The 20248-nt window shown below is 41.2% G+C and overlaps 1 protein-coding gene across 1 annotated transcript; it reads left to right on the forward strand.

Moving 5' to 3' along the window:
• Window positions 1–12651: 12651 nt before the first annotated feature.
• On the forward strand, window positions 12652–19074 carry magoh (mago homolog, exon junction complex subunit). The gene is made up of 5 exons (XM_072574184.1): window positions 12652–12801; window positions 15245–15303; window positions 15500–15610; window positions 16082–16164; window positions 18781–19074. Exons 1-5 carry the CDS (start codon window positions 12714–12716, stop codon window positions 18878–18880), a joined length of 441 nt encoding a protein of 146 aa, XP_072430285.1. The 5' UTR covers window positions 12652–12713; the 3' UTR covers window positions 18881–19074.
• Window positions 19075–20248: the final 1174 nt, after the last annotated feature.

A 20248-nucleotide genomic window follows, 5' to 3' on the forward strand; every position in this document is an offset into this window, starting at 1 on the left:
TTATAGTCCAACAGGTTTAATTGGAATCACATTAACTTTCGGAGCAACGCTCCTTCATCAGGTGATAGTGAGGAGCGACGCTCCGAAAGCTAGTGTGCTTCTAATTAAACCTGTTGGACTATAGCCTGGTGTTGTGTGATTTTTAACATTGTTCAAATGAGTTGCATGGATTTGCTCTTCATACTTTGTTCAAATTATATTTTGAGATTTTACAAGTGTTTTGACAGTAACACTTTTCTCAGTAATAAACAAATTAATAATGAATAAGAACAACCTTTAGTCTTTGGATTCACTGGGGAGCAATTCCATACAATTTTACAATATTGCTGCTATTCTGGATTCACCTTGATCATAATGTTGGTGAGGTTCCGAGTATAAATGGAGACATATTTGCATACATAAGAATGCAGATGTGCTATAGTGCAAAAGTTGAGTTTGAGTGACTGCAGATTTCTGACCATGGACTTTCACAACCCTTTGAGAGAAGTAATTCCTCCTCAACTTCTGTTTTAAATCTACCCCTTATCATAAAACTATGAGCTCGCTTTCTAGATTTCCCCAAATAGGGGAACATCTTTTCTAAATCTAGTTTGCCAATCCCCTTTAGCATCATATTTACCTCTATCAGATTTTCTCTCATTCTTCTCAACTTGAGAGAGTATGGGTCTAAACTAGTCAATCTCTCTTCATACAACAAATCCCTCATCTCTAAAAGCAATCTAGTGAACTTGCTCTGAACTGCCTCCAATACAATTACATCCCTCCTTTACCAATAAATGTCAAAATTTCATTTGCCTTCCCTTTTACTGCTGTACCTTCAATTCTAGTTATCTGTGATTCATGCATGAGAACATCTGGACCTCTTTGCACTGAAACACTGAAGTTTCTCTCCGTTTAGACAATAAATTGTTTTTCTATTCGTTTGAACAAAATGGATAACCTCATACTCATCCATGTTAAGCTTCAGTTGCAAATCTTCCTCCCTTCACCTAACCTATCCATATCCACTTGTCCATTTTTTATTTTTTCATTGCAACTTTCCTTCATATGTTAGTGTCATTTGCAAATTTGGTGGAGTACTTTCTATCCCATATCTGAGTCATTAATACAATGGCACCAAATGAGGACATTTGATCCATTAAATTTATGCAGACTTTCTGTCAAGATATCCTGTCAGCCCCGTTCTCCATCTCCATCCTGCTATGACCAGGTGAAACGGAGTAACTTAGTGCCCCTTTTTTTGACCTACTCTCTGCCAGCATGATCATCATTCCAAGTTGGCTAACTGGCAGACATGTCTTTCATCTCCAAATATGAAATGATCATATAAACATGAATTACAAAAGATGTAAATTGCTTCATACAACTCAGTTGTCTGATTTCTTTTCTTAAAACAAAATGGTAATTTCAATGTGGATGGCTTTGTTTATTCCAATAGTCCTGTAGTCATGCCTCAATCTGTGATCAGGGATCCATGGCAACCATTTTCGGTCCGAACATTTCCATCTTAAAACCTAATTTTAAACCATGAAAGGTCAAAGGTATGACAATTAGATGACAGAAGTTGAAAATTAACAGTTGATATGTACCATGGTCATAACAAAATCCAAAGCTCTCAAGTGTTCACTCAATTCACTTTTGATATCATTGGTCATCTCTGTTCCACCCTTCTGTGATGTATCAGTTACAAACTGACCGTTGGTCACAATCTGTTGAGCACTTCACTACTAAGCAATTATACATGGCAGATGTAGTGACAGGCAAGCTAACTATCCAGTCAGCTAACAGCTGGAGGCCAGGTCCCTGCTGAGCCTGAAGCTTAAATACTTTTTAAAAAACAAACAAAACACTTACATACTCACAAAATGGGTTTGACCGATTACTATGTGATGAACTCATCTATTTCTGTGACCCTCATAAAGTTGTCCAGCTTTTCTTAATCACATCTGTATAATTTACTTCAATCACTTGATGTAGTATCAAATGTCACATTCTCTTCACTCTTTGGGCAAAGACATTCTTTCTGAATTTCCTAGCAGTTCTCTTAGTGACTAATTTATTGGGCTTAGTTGGCCTCAAGAGGAAACATTCAGCCTGTGTTCCTTCGAGCAAAACATTTCAAAATTTTAAATACTTTTATTAGGTCATAAGAACACAATAAATAGGAGAATGGTTGGATCAAATGAGTTATTGTACTTGGTCATTGCTGACCTTGGACTTTTAATCCGCTGTCCTTCCTGCTTCCCATATCCCTTGATTCCCCGAGAGACCAAAAATGTGCCTATCCCAGCTTTTACTCAATAGTTGAGCATTCACAACCCTCTGGGGTAGAGAATTCCAATGATTCAAAACACTTTGAGTAAATAAATTTCCACCCATCTGTCTCAAATGATTGGCCTCTTTTTCTAAGACTTGCCCCTGTGTTTTAGATTCCCCACCGAGGCAGAAATAATCTTTCAGCATCTACAGTATGAAGCTTCCTCAGAACCTTGTATATTTCATTGAGATCACTTCTCATTTTTCTAAACTTCAGGGATTATAGATTCAATTTATTCAGAACAGACTCTCATCCCATGCATTAATTTACTTAACCCTTGCTGTATCATTTCTAATGCAAATATGTATTTTATTAAATGTGAAAACTAAAACTTCATACATTGTTCCAGATTTAGGGTTACTAATACCCTGTACAATTGTAGCTAGACTGTTTATTTCTGTGTTCAATCCTTTTGTAATAAAGGCTGACATGCCATTTGTGTTCCTAATTTTTTGATGTACCTTCAAATTAACATTTTGTGTTCCTTGCATGAGTATACCCAAGTCTCTCTGTATATCAACACATAAGTTTCACACATTTTAAAAAAAACATACTGCTTTTCCATTCTTACATGGAAAGTAAATAAAGTTACAGTTCTTCTCATCATACTTCATCTTCAACATCATACTACATTGACTTCAGGAAACAAGGTGGAAGGGCATGATTGCATCAATGGAGCAGAGGTGGAGATGGTTGACAGAGTCAAGATTCTGGCAGTGATGATCACCAACAATCTGTCCTGGTCCACCCATGTTGATGCTTTGATCAAGAAAGCACAGCAATGCCTGTACTTCCTCAGGAGGCTGAGGAAAATCAGCATGTCTATAAAGACTCTAACCAATTTTAATAAAAGCGCCATAGAAGGCATTCTATCCCAATGCATCACAGCTTGGTATGGCAACTGCTCAGCCCGGGACCGTAAGAAACTCCAGAGAGTTGTGAACACAGCCAACCTTCCATCCATTGACTCCATCTTTACTTCTCACTGCCTCGGCAAGGCAGCCAACTTCATCAAAGTCCTCTCCCACCCCAGTTAAAATCTCTTCCAACCTCTTCCATTGGGCAGAAAATACAAGAACTTGGACATAAATACCAACAGCTTCAAGAACAGCTTTTTCCCTGCAGTTATTTGACTTCTGAAGGGACCTGTCAAACATTTGATTTAATGTTGATCTCACTCTTTAGGGCACCTCCTCTGCAGCTATAACATTGTATTCTTCATTCTGTTTTATTACCCTAATGCACTTTGTATGATATGGTCTGCCTGAGCTGCATGCAAAAACAAAACTTTTCATGTGATAATAATCAATCAAATCAAATCAAAAATCACCTTCTATCATGTTACCCAGTCACTTCACCGACCTATATCTTTTTGCAACCTCTCTGCCTCCTCCGTACAGCTTATCTTTCTATTTAGCTATTCTATCATCAACAAACTTAGATGCATTGTGTTCTGTTGAAGAGTCACTAGACTTTAAATGTTAACTGTGCTTTCTTCTCACAGATGCTGCCAAACCTTCTGAGCTTCATCAGCAATTTCTGTTTTTTTGCTTCAGATCTCCAGTATCTGCAGTTCTTTGTTTTGTTTTAGACACACTATTTGCAGTCTCTTTGTCTAAATCCATAATATAGATTGTAAATAGCTGAGATCTCAGCAATGATCGCATGACACTCCACTATTCACAGGTCAACTTGAATGTGCCCTATTTATGATCACTCATGTCCATGGCCCAATCCCCTGTTCATTAGCCTGACTCTGTGAGAGTCTATCTTGCTGAATAACCTAATATGTCACATCTCATAGAATGTCTTTTGGAAATCCATGCATGCTTCATTACTCAGCCTTTTCCTTCAGGAGAAAAATAAATTGAGTTGGTCAATTGTTTGCTGAATATATTGGTAAATATTGGGAAGAGGTACAGATGTTCAAAGATGTACGCATCAGATTGTTGAGGATCCTACCCCATCACTGGGAAGAAGTGTGGGACTACTTACAGAAGTCTTTGGAGCCATATCTTACCAGAGAGTTTTCAAGTCCGGATGCCTCCACCACAGTTCTCTTGAGGAAAAAAAGACAGAAAACTGAAGAGAAACAGAAATTGCTGGAAAAACTATGGCAGCAACTGTGGAGAGAAAGCAGAGTTAATGTTTCAAGACTGGAATCCCTTCTTCAGAACTGGACTGATGAACCTGTCCTGAAGAAGGGTGACTGGATTTAAACCAAGAACTCAGCTTTCTCTCCATAGATGCTGGATTAGTGGTGCTGGAAGAGCACAGCAGTTCAGGCAGGATCCAAGGAGCAGTAAAATCGATGTTTCGGGCAAAAGCCCTTCATCAGGAATACAGGTAGAGAGCCTGAAGGGTGGAGAGATAAGTGAGAGGAGGGTGGGTGTGGGGAGAAAGTAGCATAGAGTACAATAGGTGAGTGGGGGAGGGGATGAAGGTGATAGGTCGGGGACGGGGGGAAAGTGGAGTGGATAGGTAGAAATGAAGATAGGCAGGTAGGACAAGTCATGGGGACAGTGCTGAGCTGGAAGTTTGGAGCTGAGGTGAGGTGGGGGAAGGGGAAATGAGGAAACTGTTCAAGTCCACATTGATGCCCTGGGGTTGAAGTGTTCCGAGGCGGAAGATGAGGCATTCTTCCTCCAGGCGTCTGGTGGTGAGGGAGCGGCGGTGAAGGAGGCCCAGGACCTCCATGTCCTCGGCAGAGTGGGAAGAAGAGTGAAAACGTTGGGCCACAGGGCGGTGTGGTTGATTGGTGCAGGTGTCCCGGAGATGTTCCCTAAAGCGCTCTGCTAGGAGGCGCCCAGTCTCCCAAATGTAAAGGAGACCGCATTGGGAGCAACGGATACAATAAATGATATTAGTAATGTGCAGGTAAAACTTTGATGGATGTGGAAGGCTCCTTTAGCGCCTTGGATGGAGGTGAGGGAGGAGGTGTGGGCGCAGGTTTTGCAATTCCTGTGATGGCAGGGGAAGGTGCCAGGATGGGAGGGTGTGTTGAAGGGGGGCGTGGACCTAACCAGGTAGTCACAGAGGGAACGGTCTTTGCGGAAGACAGAAAGGGGTGGGGAGGGAAATATATCCCTTGTGGTGAGGTCTGTTTGGAGGTGGCGGAAATGTCGGTGGATGATTTGGTTTATGCGAAGGTTGGTAGGGTGGAAGGTGAGTACCAGGGGCATTCTGTCCTTGTTACGGTTGGTGGGGTGGGGTCTGAGAGTGGAGGTGCGGGATGTGGACGAGATGCGTTGGAGGGCATGTTTAACCACGTGGAAAGGGAAATTGCGATCTCTAAAGAAGGAGACCATCTGGTGTGTTCTGTGGTGGAACTGGTCCTCCTGGGAGCAGATACGGCGGAGGCATTGGGAATACGGGATGGCATTTTTGCAGGAGGTGGGGTTGCAAGAGGTGTAATCCAGGTAGCTGTGGGAGTTGGTGGGTTTGTAAAAAATGTCAGTATCAAGTCGGTCGTCATTAATGGAGATGGAGAGGTCTAGGAAGAGGAGGGAGGTATCAGTGATGGTCCAGGTAAATTTTAGGTTAGGGTGGAATGTGTTGGTGAAGTTGATGAATTGCTCAACCTCCTCGCGAGAGCACGAGGTGGCGCCAATGCAGTCATCAATGTAGCGGAGGAAGAGGTGGGGAGTGGTGCGGGTGTAATTACGGAAGATCGACTGTTCTACATAGCCAACAAAGAGACAGACATAGCTGAGGCCCATACAGGTGCCCATGGCTACCCCTTTGGTCTGGAGGAAGTGGGAGGATTCGAAGGAGAAATTGTTAAGGGTGAGGACCAGTTCGGCAAAATGAATGAGAGTGTCGGTGCAAGGGTACTGTTGGGGACGTCGTGAGAGGAAGAAACGGAGGGCTTGGAGGCCCTGGTCATGGCGGATGGAGGTGTAGAGGGATTGGATATCCATGGTGAAGATGAGGCATTGGGGGCCAAGGAAACGGAAGTCTTGGAGGAGGTGAAGGGCGTGGGTGGGGTCTCAAATGTATGTGGAGAGTTCCTGGACTAGGGGGGATAGGACAGTGTTGAGGTAGGTAGAAATGAGTTCAGTGGGGCAAGAGCATGCTGAGACAATGGATTGGCCAGGTTGGTCAGGCTTGTGGATCTTGGGAAGGAGGTAGAACCGGGCAGTGCGGGGTTCCCGGACTATGAGGTTGGAAGTTGTGGGTGGGAGATCTCCTGAGGTGATGAGGTTCTGTATGGTCTGGGAGATGATGGTTTGGTGATGGGGGTGGGGTCATGGTCGAGGGGGCGGTAGGAAGAGGTGTCCTCGAGTTGGCATTTGGCTTCAGCAGTGTAGAGGTCAGTGCGCCAGACTACCACTGCACCCCCTTTATCTGCTGGCTTGATGGTGAGGTCGGGATTGGAGCAGAGGGATTGGAGGGCTGTGCGTTGTGAGGGTGAGAGGTTGGAATGGGGGAGGGGGGTCGACAGGTTGAGGCGGTTAATGTCCCGGCGGCAGTTGGAAATGAAGAGGTCGAGGGTAGGTAATAGGCCAGCGCGGGGTGTCCAGGTGGATGCAGTGTGTTGGAGGTGGGCGAAGGGGTCCTCAGAAGGTGGGTGGGAGTCCTGATTGTGAAAGTAAGCTCAGAGGCGGAGGCGGCGGAAGAAGTGTTCGACATCACGGCGTGTATTAAATTTATTGATGCGTTGGACGGAGGGGGATGAAGGTGAGTCCTTTGCTGAGGACTGATCATTCGTTCTCAGTGAGGGGAAGGTCTGGAGGGATGGTGAAAACTCGGCAGGGTTGGGAGCTGGAATCTGGTGTAGGTGTGGAGCTGGGAGAGGGGGTAGAGCCAGTAACTGGAGTGGGTGTGGTGGTGGGGGGAATGGGGGTGGAGTCATGAGCAGGGGTGGTGTTCCCCTCAAGGTTCTGGGGGGCGGGGATGGTGACAGTGGGATCTGCGGGGACCGTGTCAGCTGAATGCAGGTGAGTGGTGGTGGGGGCGGAAGTGGTGGCAGACACGGCAGTGGGGGGCGCGGAAGTCACTGAGCGTGTGACATCAGCGATGATGTGAGGGGCGGAAGTGATGTCACATGTGGTGCATGAGGAATTGTGAGGGGTGGAAGTGGCTGTGGGAGTGGCCATGATGGGGGCAGAAGTGACATCATCAATCAGCATGGGGGTGACAGCTGCACCAGTCGCATGGCTAATGGCGTCCAAGCAGTTCCAGAGGCCAGGGTAATCTACTGGAATGTTTCAGGAGTGCTGGTTATGGAGGTGGGTAGATAAAAGGCTGTTGTACTTACAGTTTTTGATGTTTGAGGTGGAATTGAAATACTGTTTGTTGAGAGTATGAATTCTCCTGAGGATGTAGTACAGAGTGGGTCCTTTGCAATTCTGCCTCAGCTGAGGCAGGGCAGACTGTAGAGAGGTTAGGTGCCGGCGCATTGCTGCAAGTGTGGAGCGGAGGATCTTGAAGGAGAACCATTGCTGGTGTTTTAAAATCGGTAGTCTGTACTGTTTGTCCTGTTCAGGTCCGAACTCTGCTGATTTAAAGGTGGTCCAGAGAACACGTGGGATAAGTTGGTTACGGAGGCAGGCACTGAGGAAGCAAATGTGGCTGTGGTAGCGAGTTTGTTTCAGGACATGGTTGAAGAGCTTCAGGGCAGAGGAAATGACCTAGGAGTTGCAGTGGGAGAGGGACTCCCTGAGATTCTTGTAGAGAGAGGAGGAAAACTTCTTCAAGACAGGTATCCTTGCAAGAGGATTTGCAGTAGGGTTAAAATCAACTAGGTAAAAACAATGACTGCAGATGCTGGAAACCAGATTCTGGATTAGTGGTGCTGGAAGAGCACAGCAGTTCAGGCAGCATCCGAGGAGCAGTAAAATCGACATTTCGGGCATAAGCCTGTGAGAAGCAAAGCTCACTCACTTCAATAATGTCAGTCCAAGACAAGGTCTGAATCAGTAGTGTCATTTATTTTACACTTGCAAGTGGGTGTGATGTCTAGTGTCTATAAGGCAGAGGACATACACACACCAAATTCAATTCATACACAATATTTATATGATTTGATTTCTTTTGTTTTACATCGCTTCTCCCCTGTTTACATCTTCCACTTCCCTAAGACCGGCACCCATTACTCCTGTTTATCTCTTGCCTTATCCGGCCTTGTCTGTGACAAAATGTTTATTTCTGGCCTCACAAGGCCGTTTGACCTCATCCCGCTGTAGGTCATTGTTGGGCATATTCTTTCTTCATCATTATCTACCCCCTCCATCTGTGCCTTTCCCGAGGCTGTTCTGATCCCTATGACCCTTTTAATTAGGGTTTGTTCCTCTGTCTCTGTAAAAGTGGGAAACAGATGTTTATACCTACTATTTGTACAGGCGTATCTAGCTTAACTTCATCCCCTCACAACATCTTATCTACTTGCCCGTAATGTCTACCATTGTTTTGCAGTCACATTTCATTCTGACATACAACTTTAGCTAATACAAAAACAATTATATATTTCCTCCACATTGTTTCCATTCTTGTTGACTCAGCTCTTGGCTAAAACAATTACACACTGGTGTGACTTCATTTTACTTTGTATCAGAAATTATAACTACAGAATTGCAGAAGTAACGTTAATTTACCTATATCCCACAAGCCCTTCATCAGGAATACAGGCAGAGAGCCTGAAGTGTGGTGAGTTAAGTGAGAGGAGGGTGGGGGTGTGGAGAAAGTAGCATAGAGTACAATAGGTGAGTGGGGGAGGGGATGAAGGTGATAGGTCGGGGGCGGGGGGGGGGGGGGAGGGTGGAGTGGATAGGTGGAAAAGAAGATAGGCAGGTAGGACAAGTCATGGGGACAGTGATGCTGCCAGGCACACTGAGTTTATCCAGCAATATCTATTTTTGTTTCAGATTTCCAGCATCTCAGTTCTTTGTTTTAATTTAGCAGAAAACTGAAGATCTGAATTGCTTACCAGGCACTCAACGCAAAGACTCAGAAAGATGCTTACCCTCTACCTAGGGTTCAGGAAACATTGCAATGTTTCCTGCATCTCTGGAGAAGAGTCCGGTCAGATGTGAAATATTAATTTTGTCACTCTCTTCAGAGGCGCCGCCAGACCTGCTGAATTTCTCCAGTATTTTCTACAATTGTAATAACACTTAGTTTACATAGTGTGAGGAAGTAATGCACTCCACCAAATACCCTCATCATTTCTGCAGAATGATACCAAAAGGACACTACAATATTTTGTAACAGAGGGATAGTAATTTATGGAAGTGTTGAACAGTAGGGATCTGGGTTTTAATCACAGGAGACAGTCAAATTAAGAATCCATAGAAAAGCCATTTGGGACACACATGTACAGGCTTCCTTGTTCTTTGTTCTTTATTCTTTATTCTTTGGGTGGCACGGTGGCACAGTGGTTAGCACTGCTGCCTCACAGTGCCAGAGACCCTGGGTTCAATTCCTGCCTCAGGCGACTGACTGTGTGGAGTTTGCACATTCTCCCCGTGTCTGCGTGGGTTTCCTCTGGGTGCTCCGGTTTCCTCCCACAGTCCAAAGATGTGCAGGTCAGGTGAATTGGCCATGCTAAATTACCCGTAGTGTTAGGTAAGGGGTAGATGTAGAGGTATGGGTGGGTTGCGCTTCGGCGGGTCAGTGTGGACTTGCTGGGCCGAAGGGCATGTTTCCACACTGTAAGTAATCTAATCTTTCTCCTTCTGAGATGGATGTTACAACAGTCCACCATGAATTGGGATGGCCACTCATAATATACTGGACATCCCCTCCAGAAGATTGGAATCTTTGCATCATTAACCTTGCTGAACATCTATTCAACGATACTCTTCATAGCGAAAGTGAGTACTGCAGATGCTGTAGATTAGAATCAAGAGTGTGGTGCTGGAAAAGCACAGCAGGCCAGGCAGCATCCAAGGAGCAGGAAAATTGACGTTTCGGGCAAAAGCCCTTCATCAGGAATGATTTCCTGCTCCTCGGATGCTGCCTGACCTGCTGTGCTTTTCCAGCACCACACTCAATACTCTTCATGGTAACATGGCTTCTATTTTATGAAAGCTGGCCATGTGCAATTGGATTGGGTGGGCAAGACAATAACTCGGTGAAGAATGGATAGTAGCTTATTATCAAGCAGCCCTTCTCTGATTATCTCTACACCTGAAGGTGGGAGGTGGTGATGTGCCTGACAATAAACAATCTCTCAAAAGACAATTCACAGTTTTTTTTAAAAAAAGTTGATATACAGTTAGTTTATTGCCCAAGGAAAAGCTGATAATTTCTTGGTGACAGGAATTTTTAAAGGATCCACTAAGATTGGGAGATAGGGTAAGTATGCTTTTTGATTCAAAATAATGTGGATTGTTTTATTTGAAATGTTGATTGTTTTAGACTGTGATGCATTCGCTGTATCATTTTATTTTTAACAGCTGCCAAAATGTGAGCAGAGTTGCAGAGCAGGATGTTCAATGTGAATGGGTTTGGACCTTCCTCAGTGAAATTACAACTCGTCATTAAAAACTACTTCTTTCAAGTTTGAAATTATAGAGAATCAACCAAGCCGGGAAAGGTCTCAAGGAAGAGTTGTATAATTATAACCACATTGAATTAACACTGCATGATAGAGTTACATGCTCTTCTGGCCCCTCTCTTTGCTTGTTTAATATTGTGACTGAAAGATTGCTGGAGCAGTGGATTCGCACTGGATTTGCATCATGATTGCCACTAGTAGAGCATACTTTCACCTGCATGAAGTGATATTTTATGGAATGTTTTAATGTCTTTAGCCACGTTTACTAATCAAACTTGTTTCTCATTTGATTGACAGGCAAACTAAGATGTGGTACCAATGGTAATTACAAAAATGATACAATAATTAGGAGGGGAATAAGTATCATTGAAACAGTCTTTGCTGTGAATTGAATAAAATTCAACTCATTAATAAAGGTTTAGTTCAAAATTTGTAATTTATGAGTCAACCTGCTTCTCTTTTGAAATTTAAACTTTAAAAGACGTGTTTATAATTTATGTGATTTTATAGATCTTGTGAAATTCAATTGTCAAATGTATAATTATTTTGGGTGTGTCATGGAAGAGCTAATGAAAATCACAGAAGATAGTGAAATCACAAAGAAAGAAGATGTCCTGTGGTCCCACCTGAATGCATGGGATGTGTGGATCAGCATTTCACTATCTATTTTCATAAACTCAGAAGAAGCAATACATATCATAGAATATGATTACAAAAACAATAATGCACCACTTTGCAACAGTTCTTAAGGTCATGAATAGATATGAAGTTAGAAGAACTCTTTCATTGTTTGAAGAGTACCATGGGATCTTTTAGAGTTGCCTGATATGGATATGTAGTTTTTCATTTTAATGCCTGAAGTGCTAGTCTAGATTATGTGCTCAGATTTCTGGGATTGGACACTTTTTTTGAGATACTTTGACTATAAAACCAGGAGTGCCTTCACTGAACTTAGGCTAACACCTATAACCTGCATTAGCAGTTATTAGATAGGGAAGTACAACTTACCAAACAATTCATTAACATGGATTCAACACAGAATTTGTCTTTAAAAAATCTACAATCATCAGCTGTCAGTACATCTTAAAAAAATTATGTTTTGTGCTGTATTTGATTGTGAAACCTCTTTAAATAAATAATCAACAGCTTCACATAGAGTCATAGAGCTATAGAAATGTATAGCACCAAAACAGACCCTTTGGTCTAACTTGTCCCTGCCTACCAGATATCCTAAATTAATCTAGTCCCATTTGCCAGCACTTGGCCCATATCCCTCTAAACCCTTCCTGTTCATGTATCCATTCAGATGTCTTTTAAATATTGTAATTGTACCAACCTCCACTAATTCTTCTGCCTGTTTATTTCATACACAAACCACCCTTTGAAAAGGTTGCCCCTTAGGTCCCTTTCAACTCTATTCCCTCTCTTCCCTAACCTATATCCTAAATCTAAGCTCCCGATATTTATAGCAGGAGCCGGAGATCGTAATAGGAAATACAGACATTTCATTTAGACTTAAGACTGGGTGTTTAATTTGGTTGTTATTTTCCTTTCATCCCATGAACGGTCTGACTAGGTTTCCTAATCAGTCCTGTTTTGTAAATGCACACTCTCCGACGCACCTAAGTTACACCACTTGTCCCCTGAACCCGTAAGAAGGGGCGGGGCTTTACACGATGATGACATTCGGACTGGAGGCGGATCACATGGGGCTGCCTGACGCTACTGGGGCGGGGCTTTGCGCGATGACGATAATAGGGGGGAAGGGGGAGAATCGTCGTTGGGAAAGGTCACGTGGGGCTGTCTGACGCTAAGGGCGGGGCTTTGCGCGATGACGATTTCTGGGTTGGAGGCGGGTCACGTGGGGCCGCCTGACGCAGGAGGGGTGGCGTGACCATGTCGAGCGATTTCTACCTCCGTTATTATGTGGGGCACAAGGGCAAGTTCGGGCATGAGTTCCTGGAGTTTGAGTTCAGGCCGGACGGTAAGAGTTGACCGGGGGGTGGTTGGCGGCATGAATATGAAGATGGAGCCTGGGGGAGGTTTGCTGTTGGCGGGAGAAAGGCCGGTTGGGCCTGGTTGGGACTGTGAGCCTCCCATTGCTGCATGGCTCTCAGTCAGTGTGCAGCAGCAGCAGCAGCAACAATACACCACTAAACGACTCCGTGCACCGAGCCTCCCCTTGACCTGGCATTTCCTCACTGTTGCTTTCAGGGCCTGTGAAAGCTTCAGCATCCCTGCAGGATCTAAATATCCCCCTGCGCTCTGAATACTGACCAGGGATTCACTTTCAATGATGCTTCCTCGTTCTTCTAATCAAAGTGTTGTTTTTATTTACCTGACGGGCATCTGTAAATTTGGGTGAATGGTGAGATGTGCTGGGCAAAAGTTATTTTCGGGATCTGACCCTAATAATCTGATTCAGTTGTAAATTAGCGCAGAAAGCTTGGGTTACTTGTGAACACAGCTTTGTTGCTGGGCCTTCTTTTCTCTGATTATATTACCAGAGCTAGAACTCAATCTTACTACCATCCAGTAATTTTAAGGTATTATCTGTTTCATAGTGACATTATTCTTCCATGACTTGGACTGTAATGAGCCCACCAGCATGGGGTCTAGTTATGTTTCTGGTTATGCATTGAAGGATCTTGGAAAATTTTGCTTAGAAATGGAACTTTTCCAGTATCCTATATCTGCTGAAGACACACTTATTTTGTATCAAATACATGTGAAATTTACTGTCCAAACATGAAGATACTAAATTAGCAGTGCAATGAAATTACATTAATTTGCTAGCACTGATTCAATGAATTGTCAAATGTTGAAAATCTGAGTTTGTTAGACTTGTTATATAGTTGTTTGTTATATATTTGATCAGATTAAAATTATCTTTGCTTTTGGGAGATTTGAGGGGTGTTAATTTCTTGCTCCCTTGCATTTATTTTGTATCTATTTTAGTAATGTATGTAAATGAGCTATAAGCCATAATTACAATTACCAACATTTGTGGTATAGCAGAACAAAATAAGGGATTTTCTTACATTATCTGGTAGTCTGTTAGATTGATAATTCAAATCATCAGGACAATTGACTTGGAATAAAATTGATCCAGTTTTTGAAGGCTTTTCAAGGCTTTTTTTAATGTGGAAATAAAGTAGGTAAGCACTAGATGTTAGAATTTGTTACAGTGGAAGGTTAGTGGCTTTTTCGCTTTATGTTGAGGTGTACCATGTTATTGCTACTCAAATTTATAAGGCAGTTCCGTCATGCTTTGCAGATGAGGAATTCCTAAACTCTAAATTTTCTGCCCAGAGCTTTTAAGCTAAAGCCATAACACCATCAACAAGGTCCACTCTTTCCCCATTATCTACTTTTTAAAAATTATGTTGATATCTGAAAGGATTTATGGCAAGATTGCACGACCATCTGATTTCTTGTTTTTGGGTGAGTTGCCAGCCAGATAGCAAATTATACATGTCTTCAATATCCTTGAGTTAGGGAGGATAAAGTCAATACATTCCTATTATATCACTGCACTTACTTAGCATTCCACTAACTCTGCAGATATGTACCTTTTTCTATACATGTTTGATACAGATAGAATTAGACTTTGCAATAATGACACCATGATAAAATAGTTTACCAACCGTTGTGCAGATTTGCTTGTGAAGGATGGATGAGTAGCAACAATGAACATTATACTAAGCAGGATTGTGTGTACGTGGAGCAAGGACAGAAGAAATATAGGAAGGAGGAGATGCGGAGAGGATGGATTGGAAACTTGCTGCTTTTCTAAAATTTACACTTTTTAAAAAAAAACTTGTTTATCACTTGTGATTTTATATATCTTGTGAATTGAAGTTGTCGATTGTATAAATATTTTGGATGTGACATGGAAGAACCAATGAAAATCATAGAAGATAGTGAAATCACCAAGAAAGATGTCTTGCGGTCCCACCTGAATGCATGGGATGTGTGGATCAGCATTTTACTGTTTGTTTTCATAAACTCAGAAGAAGCAATACATAGAATATAGTTACAAAAACAACAGTGCACCACCTTGCAACAGTTCTTCTGCTCATCAATAGATATGAAGTTAGAAGTACTCTTTCATTGTTTGAAGAGCACCATGGGATTTCTTACATGTTGATATATCCACATCAGGCAACTGTTTCACTTTTCTGCTGAAGAAACTATACTTAAATTTTTACTTTTCAAAGCTAACCCATTACCAGGGCAGCACTACCTAGCAGCAGAAACTGTTTTTATCATTAGCCTAGAGGTATGCTGCTGCATTAATTACAAGAGCTGAGGGTAATCAGAAGCAGAAAGAAATTGATGACATTAATGAATTAACTGGAATTTGATATATTTTAACACCTTTAGCCAATGAGATGAATCATACTTGTTTCTCATTTAATTGACAGGTAAACTAAGATATGCAAACAACAGCAATTACAAAAATGATGTAATGATTAGGAAGGAGGTAAGTATGTTTGAACTATTGTGAATTAGAGAATATAATTTTAAATGTTGAGTTCAAAATGGCTGTCACTTTTTATTAATAAAATGCCATCTGTTATGACATTAATTTAAACCATACAAATTTTTTTTGTTTTGTAATCTATGCAGTTTTATATTATCTTGTGAAATGCAGTTGGTGATTGCATAATTTGTTCCAGGCTTATGTACATAAAAGTGTCATGGAAGAACTGAAGCGAATCATCGAAGACAGTGAAATCACAAAGGAAGATGATGCTTTGTGGCCCCCACCTGACCGTGTAGGACGACAGGTCAGTTTTTTTAACCTTTTTTTTTATTTTTCATTAACTCAGAAGAAATAGAACATGGTTGACATAAGACATGCAGTGCTTGGCAACAGTTCTTGACCTCGTCGGTAGCTTCACTTCTATTTGAATAGAAAGTCTTGATGCAGATATAAAGGTCCTCAGTTTAATGTCTGCAATGTCAGTCTAAAGGTCTCTGGTGATCTTGTTTTTAAGATCTTTGACTCGAAACCAGGAGTGCCACCACTGAAATTTTTGATAATATCTATATCCTGCGTTAGCAGTCATCAAGTAGGGTAATATACATTATTGAATGATCAAATTGTGATGGATTCAACACATTTCCAAACAAAATCTGCAATTACTCATCCTGAGATGTCAGTACAGTGTTTTAAGACATGCATATTTTGTGCTGAGTATTTGATCGTGAAACCTCCTTATATGCAAATAACCACCTTCATATTATGTTTATAACAGGAGCTGGAAATTGTAATAGGAGATGAACACATTTCATTTACAACATCTAAGATTGGGTCTCTAATTGATGTAAATCAATCCAAGTAAGTATAACTTTGGTACGTGTGGAAAATCTACAATGAAAACTAAGCTGTGGAAGTGCAGAGATGTGTGTAATGAGCGGAAGTGGGTCAGTTCATCCCTCGGGCCCTCTCTGCCATTAAATAAGATCATGGCTAATCTCATGGTGGCCTGGTGGCTAAGTGATGGCACTGCTGTCTCACAGCATGAGGGAACTGGGTTTAGTTCCAGCCTTGGGTGACTGAGCAAACTCCACACAGATCTTCTCCCTGTGCCTGTAAGCATGACTACCAGGTGCGGTTGTTTCCTTCCACAGTCCAAAGATGTGCAGATTAGGTGGATTGATCATGTTGAATTACTGAGTTCCATGGATTTGTAGGCTAGGTAGATTAGCCATGGTAAATGCAAGGTTACAGGGATAAGATGGGGACTTGATTTGGATGCTCTTTGGCTTCATGCAGACCCTCTTTCCATATTATAGGGATTCTGTGATTCCTTGATTGGTTATCTCACATGAATGCCTGCACATGAAATCCTTTCAGCCCGTTGCTTATCAAGGATCTATCTGGCCTACCTCAATTTTCAAATTCTGTTTCCACTCCCTTTTTGAGGAAGTGTTCCAAGGACTTTGACCATCTCTAAGCAAAAAGATTCTCCTCATCTCTAAGATGGGCAATCCCTTATTTTAAAACAGTGACTCCTATCCCTAAACTCCAGTAAAAGGAATTGTTTTCTCTGTCTGTCCTGTCAAGACTCCTCGAGATCTTCTGTTTGTCAAGTCACTAGATAATTATTCTAAATTCCAATTAATATAAGCCTAGCCACTCCTGTGATCTGCCCATTCCAGGTACTTGTTATGTAAGCCTTCCTTGAATTGCTTCCAATGAATTTGTTTCCTTAAATACAGAGACTGGTACTATACTGAGTACTCCAGATGGTCTCACCAACATTCACTATAACTGAAGCATAACTGTTCTACTTTTGTACTCACTTTTCCTCACACCGCAAATGATCCCTTTTGTGTCACCTATTTCCTGTTTGCTATTCAATCTTTTGTCACCTTCTCCACCACAAGCTTTTATTTTCCACAGTAACCTCCAGCACACCTTATCAAAACCTTTCTGGAATCTCAGTGCAGTAAATGTTTTTTCCTCAAACGACAATACACTAGTTAAATGCATGAGTGATTTCCCCTTTTACAAAACAAAATGTCATCCAGAACTTCATGCAATATTCAGTTGAGGTTTATGATCCCAGCTAATGTTACTATTGCTCAAGTCAATCCCAGAATGAAATCAGGCTGTATAAAACATATTTTTTCTTTCTTTTAATGTAGCAGTTTTTCACTGAAACCTAAACATGAGGCTGTAGCTTTAGTTTTATATGTAAAACTCAAGCTTTTTTAAAAGCTGTCTTGCTATAACAGATCCTATATATAACTTGCAAAGTATGGGCCCATCTACTCAACACCATCACTTTACAGTTAGGCAGAAGAACAGTTTCCTTCCCAGCGCAAACTGCTTTTACTTAGTTCCTATCTGATGCACACCAAGAAAGACTTTCCAGTTCATGTCTAAGATCCCTAGGCTGAAGTAACTTGCTCTCTTAACTACTCTAAACAAACTCATTCTAGGAGGAACTATTTTTTTTTTTGCATCATAACTGTTAGATTAAGGATTGTGATGGACAAGGATGGACCCACAATCCAAGTTTTAAACTGAGGGAAGGCTAATTTAAATAAGATATGATCTGGCCAGAGTGACCTGGGAAGCCAATACTTTTAGATAAGTTTGTGTCAGAGCAGTGGGAAAAATTCAAGAAGAAAGGAAATGGGATTAGAATAGTTATGTGGTTATTTTTGACTTGTACATATTCAAAGGGCCTTTTTCTTTGCTGTAGATCTGACTTCAGTCAGGTCTCAAGTTGAATTCAGGAGTTTTTAAACTAATTATTTCAAATACTTGCTCATTCTAGTTTCTGTTATGCTGTTGGTTTAAAGAATTTTCTTCTGTCATTAAAGTCCTGCAATATAAATAAGCTTCCATTAGTTCTTCAAGAAGCCTTTCGATATCTGCTGTCTGACAGTGGTTTATAAATCATTGGTTCTAAAATAGTGGTCTATGTAATTATTAAACTCTTCATGAAAAAATCCTAAAAGTGGCTTGAATCTAAACTCTTAAAATAAAGTGAATACACATATATCACTCCTATAATCACTGGTCAAAGAAGTGCTTTATACAAGTTTTGTACTTTGTCGCTAATTAATAAAATCAAGGATATTGTCATCATTAAGAACACAATTGTCCTGCTATCTTTAGTTATATACATAGATACACAAATCCCTCAACTCCTGCACATACTTTAGAATTAATCTCTTATTCTGCTGTACCAAAATGAAACATTTTACAGTGTATTAAATTTCATCTACCATTTGTTCATCTATTCCTGTCTGTTCTTTAAGTTCTATACTCTTCCTCCACAGTTCATAGTACTTCCAAAGGAATATAGGTGTTGATTCCACTATCTCATGCAAAGCAAACATCCCTTCACTTTGAGCTTATTCCTCATTTAGCTAATGTTTTAAATTACAATAATTTGAATTGTGCTTCTCATAATGGTAAAATATTGTTTACACATAGGGATCCAGAGGGTCTGCGAGTTTTCTACTATCTTGTCCAGGATTTGAAATGTCTAGTTTTCAGTCTTATTGGGCTACACTTCAAGATCAAGCCTATCTAAAAGTTTGGTTTCTACACAAGGATGCTGATGGACTTTTGGATGGACTGGAGTAATAGACACCTAGTGGATTAACCATGTGCTACAGCAGCTAACTTTATCATACGTGGATTTGGTGATTTTTTTTTAATGTGAATATATTAACAACTTGTTTACAAAGTAGTTGACTTTTTATATTAAAATAAATGATGTTGGAAGGTGTGGTTTATTTCTATAAATATTTGACAAATATATGTGGGTGGTGTTACTATTTGATCTTTTTGAAATAGCTTCATTATCAATTAAATGAAAAATTATAGGTCTAAACTGAGACATGGAAGCAATTAACACATTTACTGTGATGAGCTACAAATATCTTGTTATAGCTAGAAAGCAAATTTTGAGGTTCATAAGAGTCTTAGTGTACAACACAAAGCCGATCCTTCAGTCCAACTCACCCAGGCTGACCAGATATCCTAACCTAATCTTATCCCATTTGCCAGTATTTAGCCCATATCCCTCTTAAACCGTTCCTATTCATATATCCATCCAGATGCCTTTTTAATGTTGTAGCTGTAACTGCCTCCATGACTTCCTCTGGCAACTTGTTTCATATGCACACCACCTGCTGCATGGAGAATGTTGCTCCTTTGATCCCTTTTAAATCTTACCCCTGTCACTTTAAACCTAGTTCTGCTCTAGTTTTGGACGCCCCCCCCACCCTGGGGAAAAGACCTTGTCTATTTACCCTCATGAGGTCACCCCTCCGCCCCCAGTGCTCGAGGGGAAAATAACCCGAGCCAATTCAGTGTCTCTCTATAAGCTCCGACCCTGGCACCATCCTTGTAATTTTCTGAACCCTTTCAAGTTTTCACATCATCCTTCCTATAGCAAGGAGATCAGAATTATACACAGTATTCCAATAGTGGCCTAACTAATGTCCTTTACAGCCATAACGTGACCTCCCAACTCCTGCACTCAATGCGCTGACCAATAAAGGCAAGTATGCCAAATGCCTTACTCATTATCCTATCTAACTGGGACTCCACTTTCAAGGAGCTATGAACCTGTACTCCATGGTCATTTTGTTTAGTAACATTCCTAGGACTTTGCCATTAAGTGTATAAGTCCAACCCTGATTTGACTTTCCAAAATGCTGCACCTAACATTTACCAAAATTAAACACACATCTGTTGCAGTTTTTGACCTTTTAAAGTTCCTAGATATGTATCTTTGGTTTTATAGTTAGAAGCCAGTAAGAAATTAAAACTTTGTTGCAATTTCAACATGAGACAAAAATTGGAAGGTTTATTACTTTATAAGAAGCTGGTTCCAAGTGTCAAAAATGAATAACATTCACCTTTGCAGCTGCAATACCGAAGCTGCTTTCCT

This window comes from Chiloscyllium punctatum, chromosome 7 (genome assembly GCF_047496795.1).
Source record: "Chiloscyllium punctatum isolate Juve2018m chromosome 7, sChiPun1.3, whole genome shotgun sequence".
Taxonomy (NCBI): domain Eukaryota; kingdom Metazoa; phylum Chordata; class Chondrichthyes; order Orectolobiformes; family Hemiscylliidae; genus Chiloscyllium; species Chiloscyllium punctatum.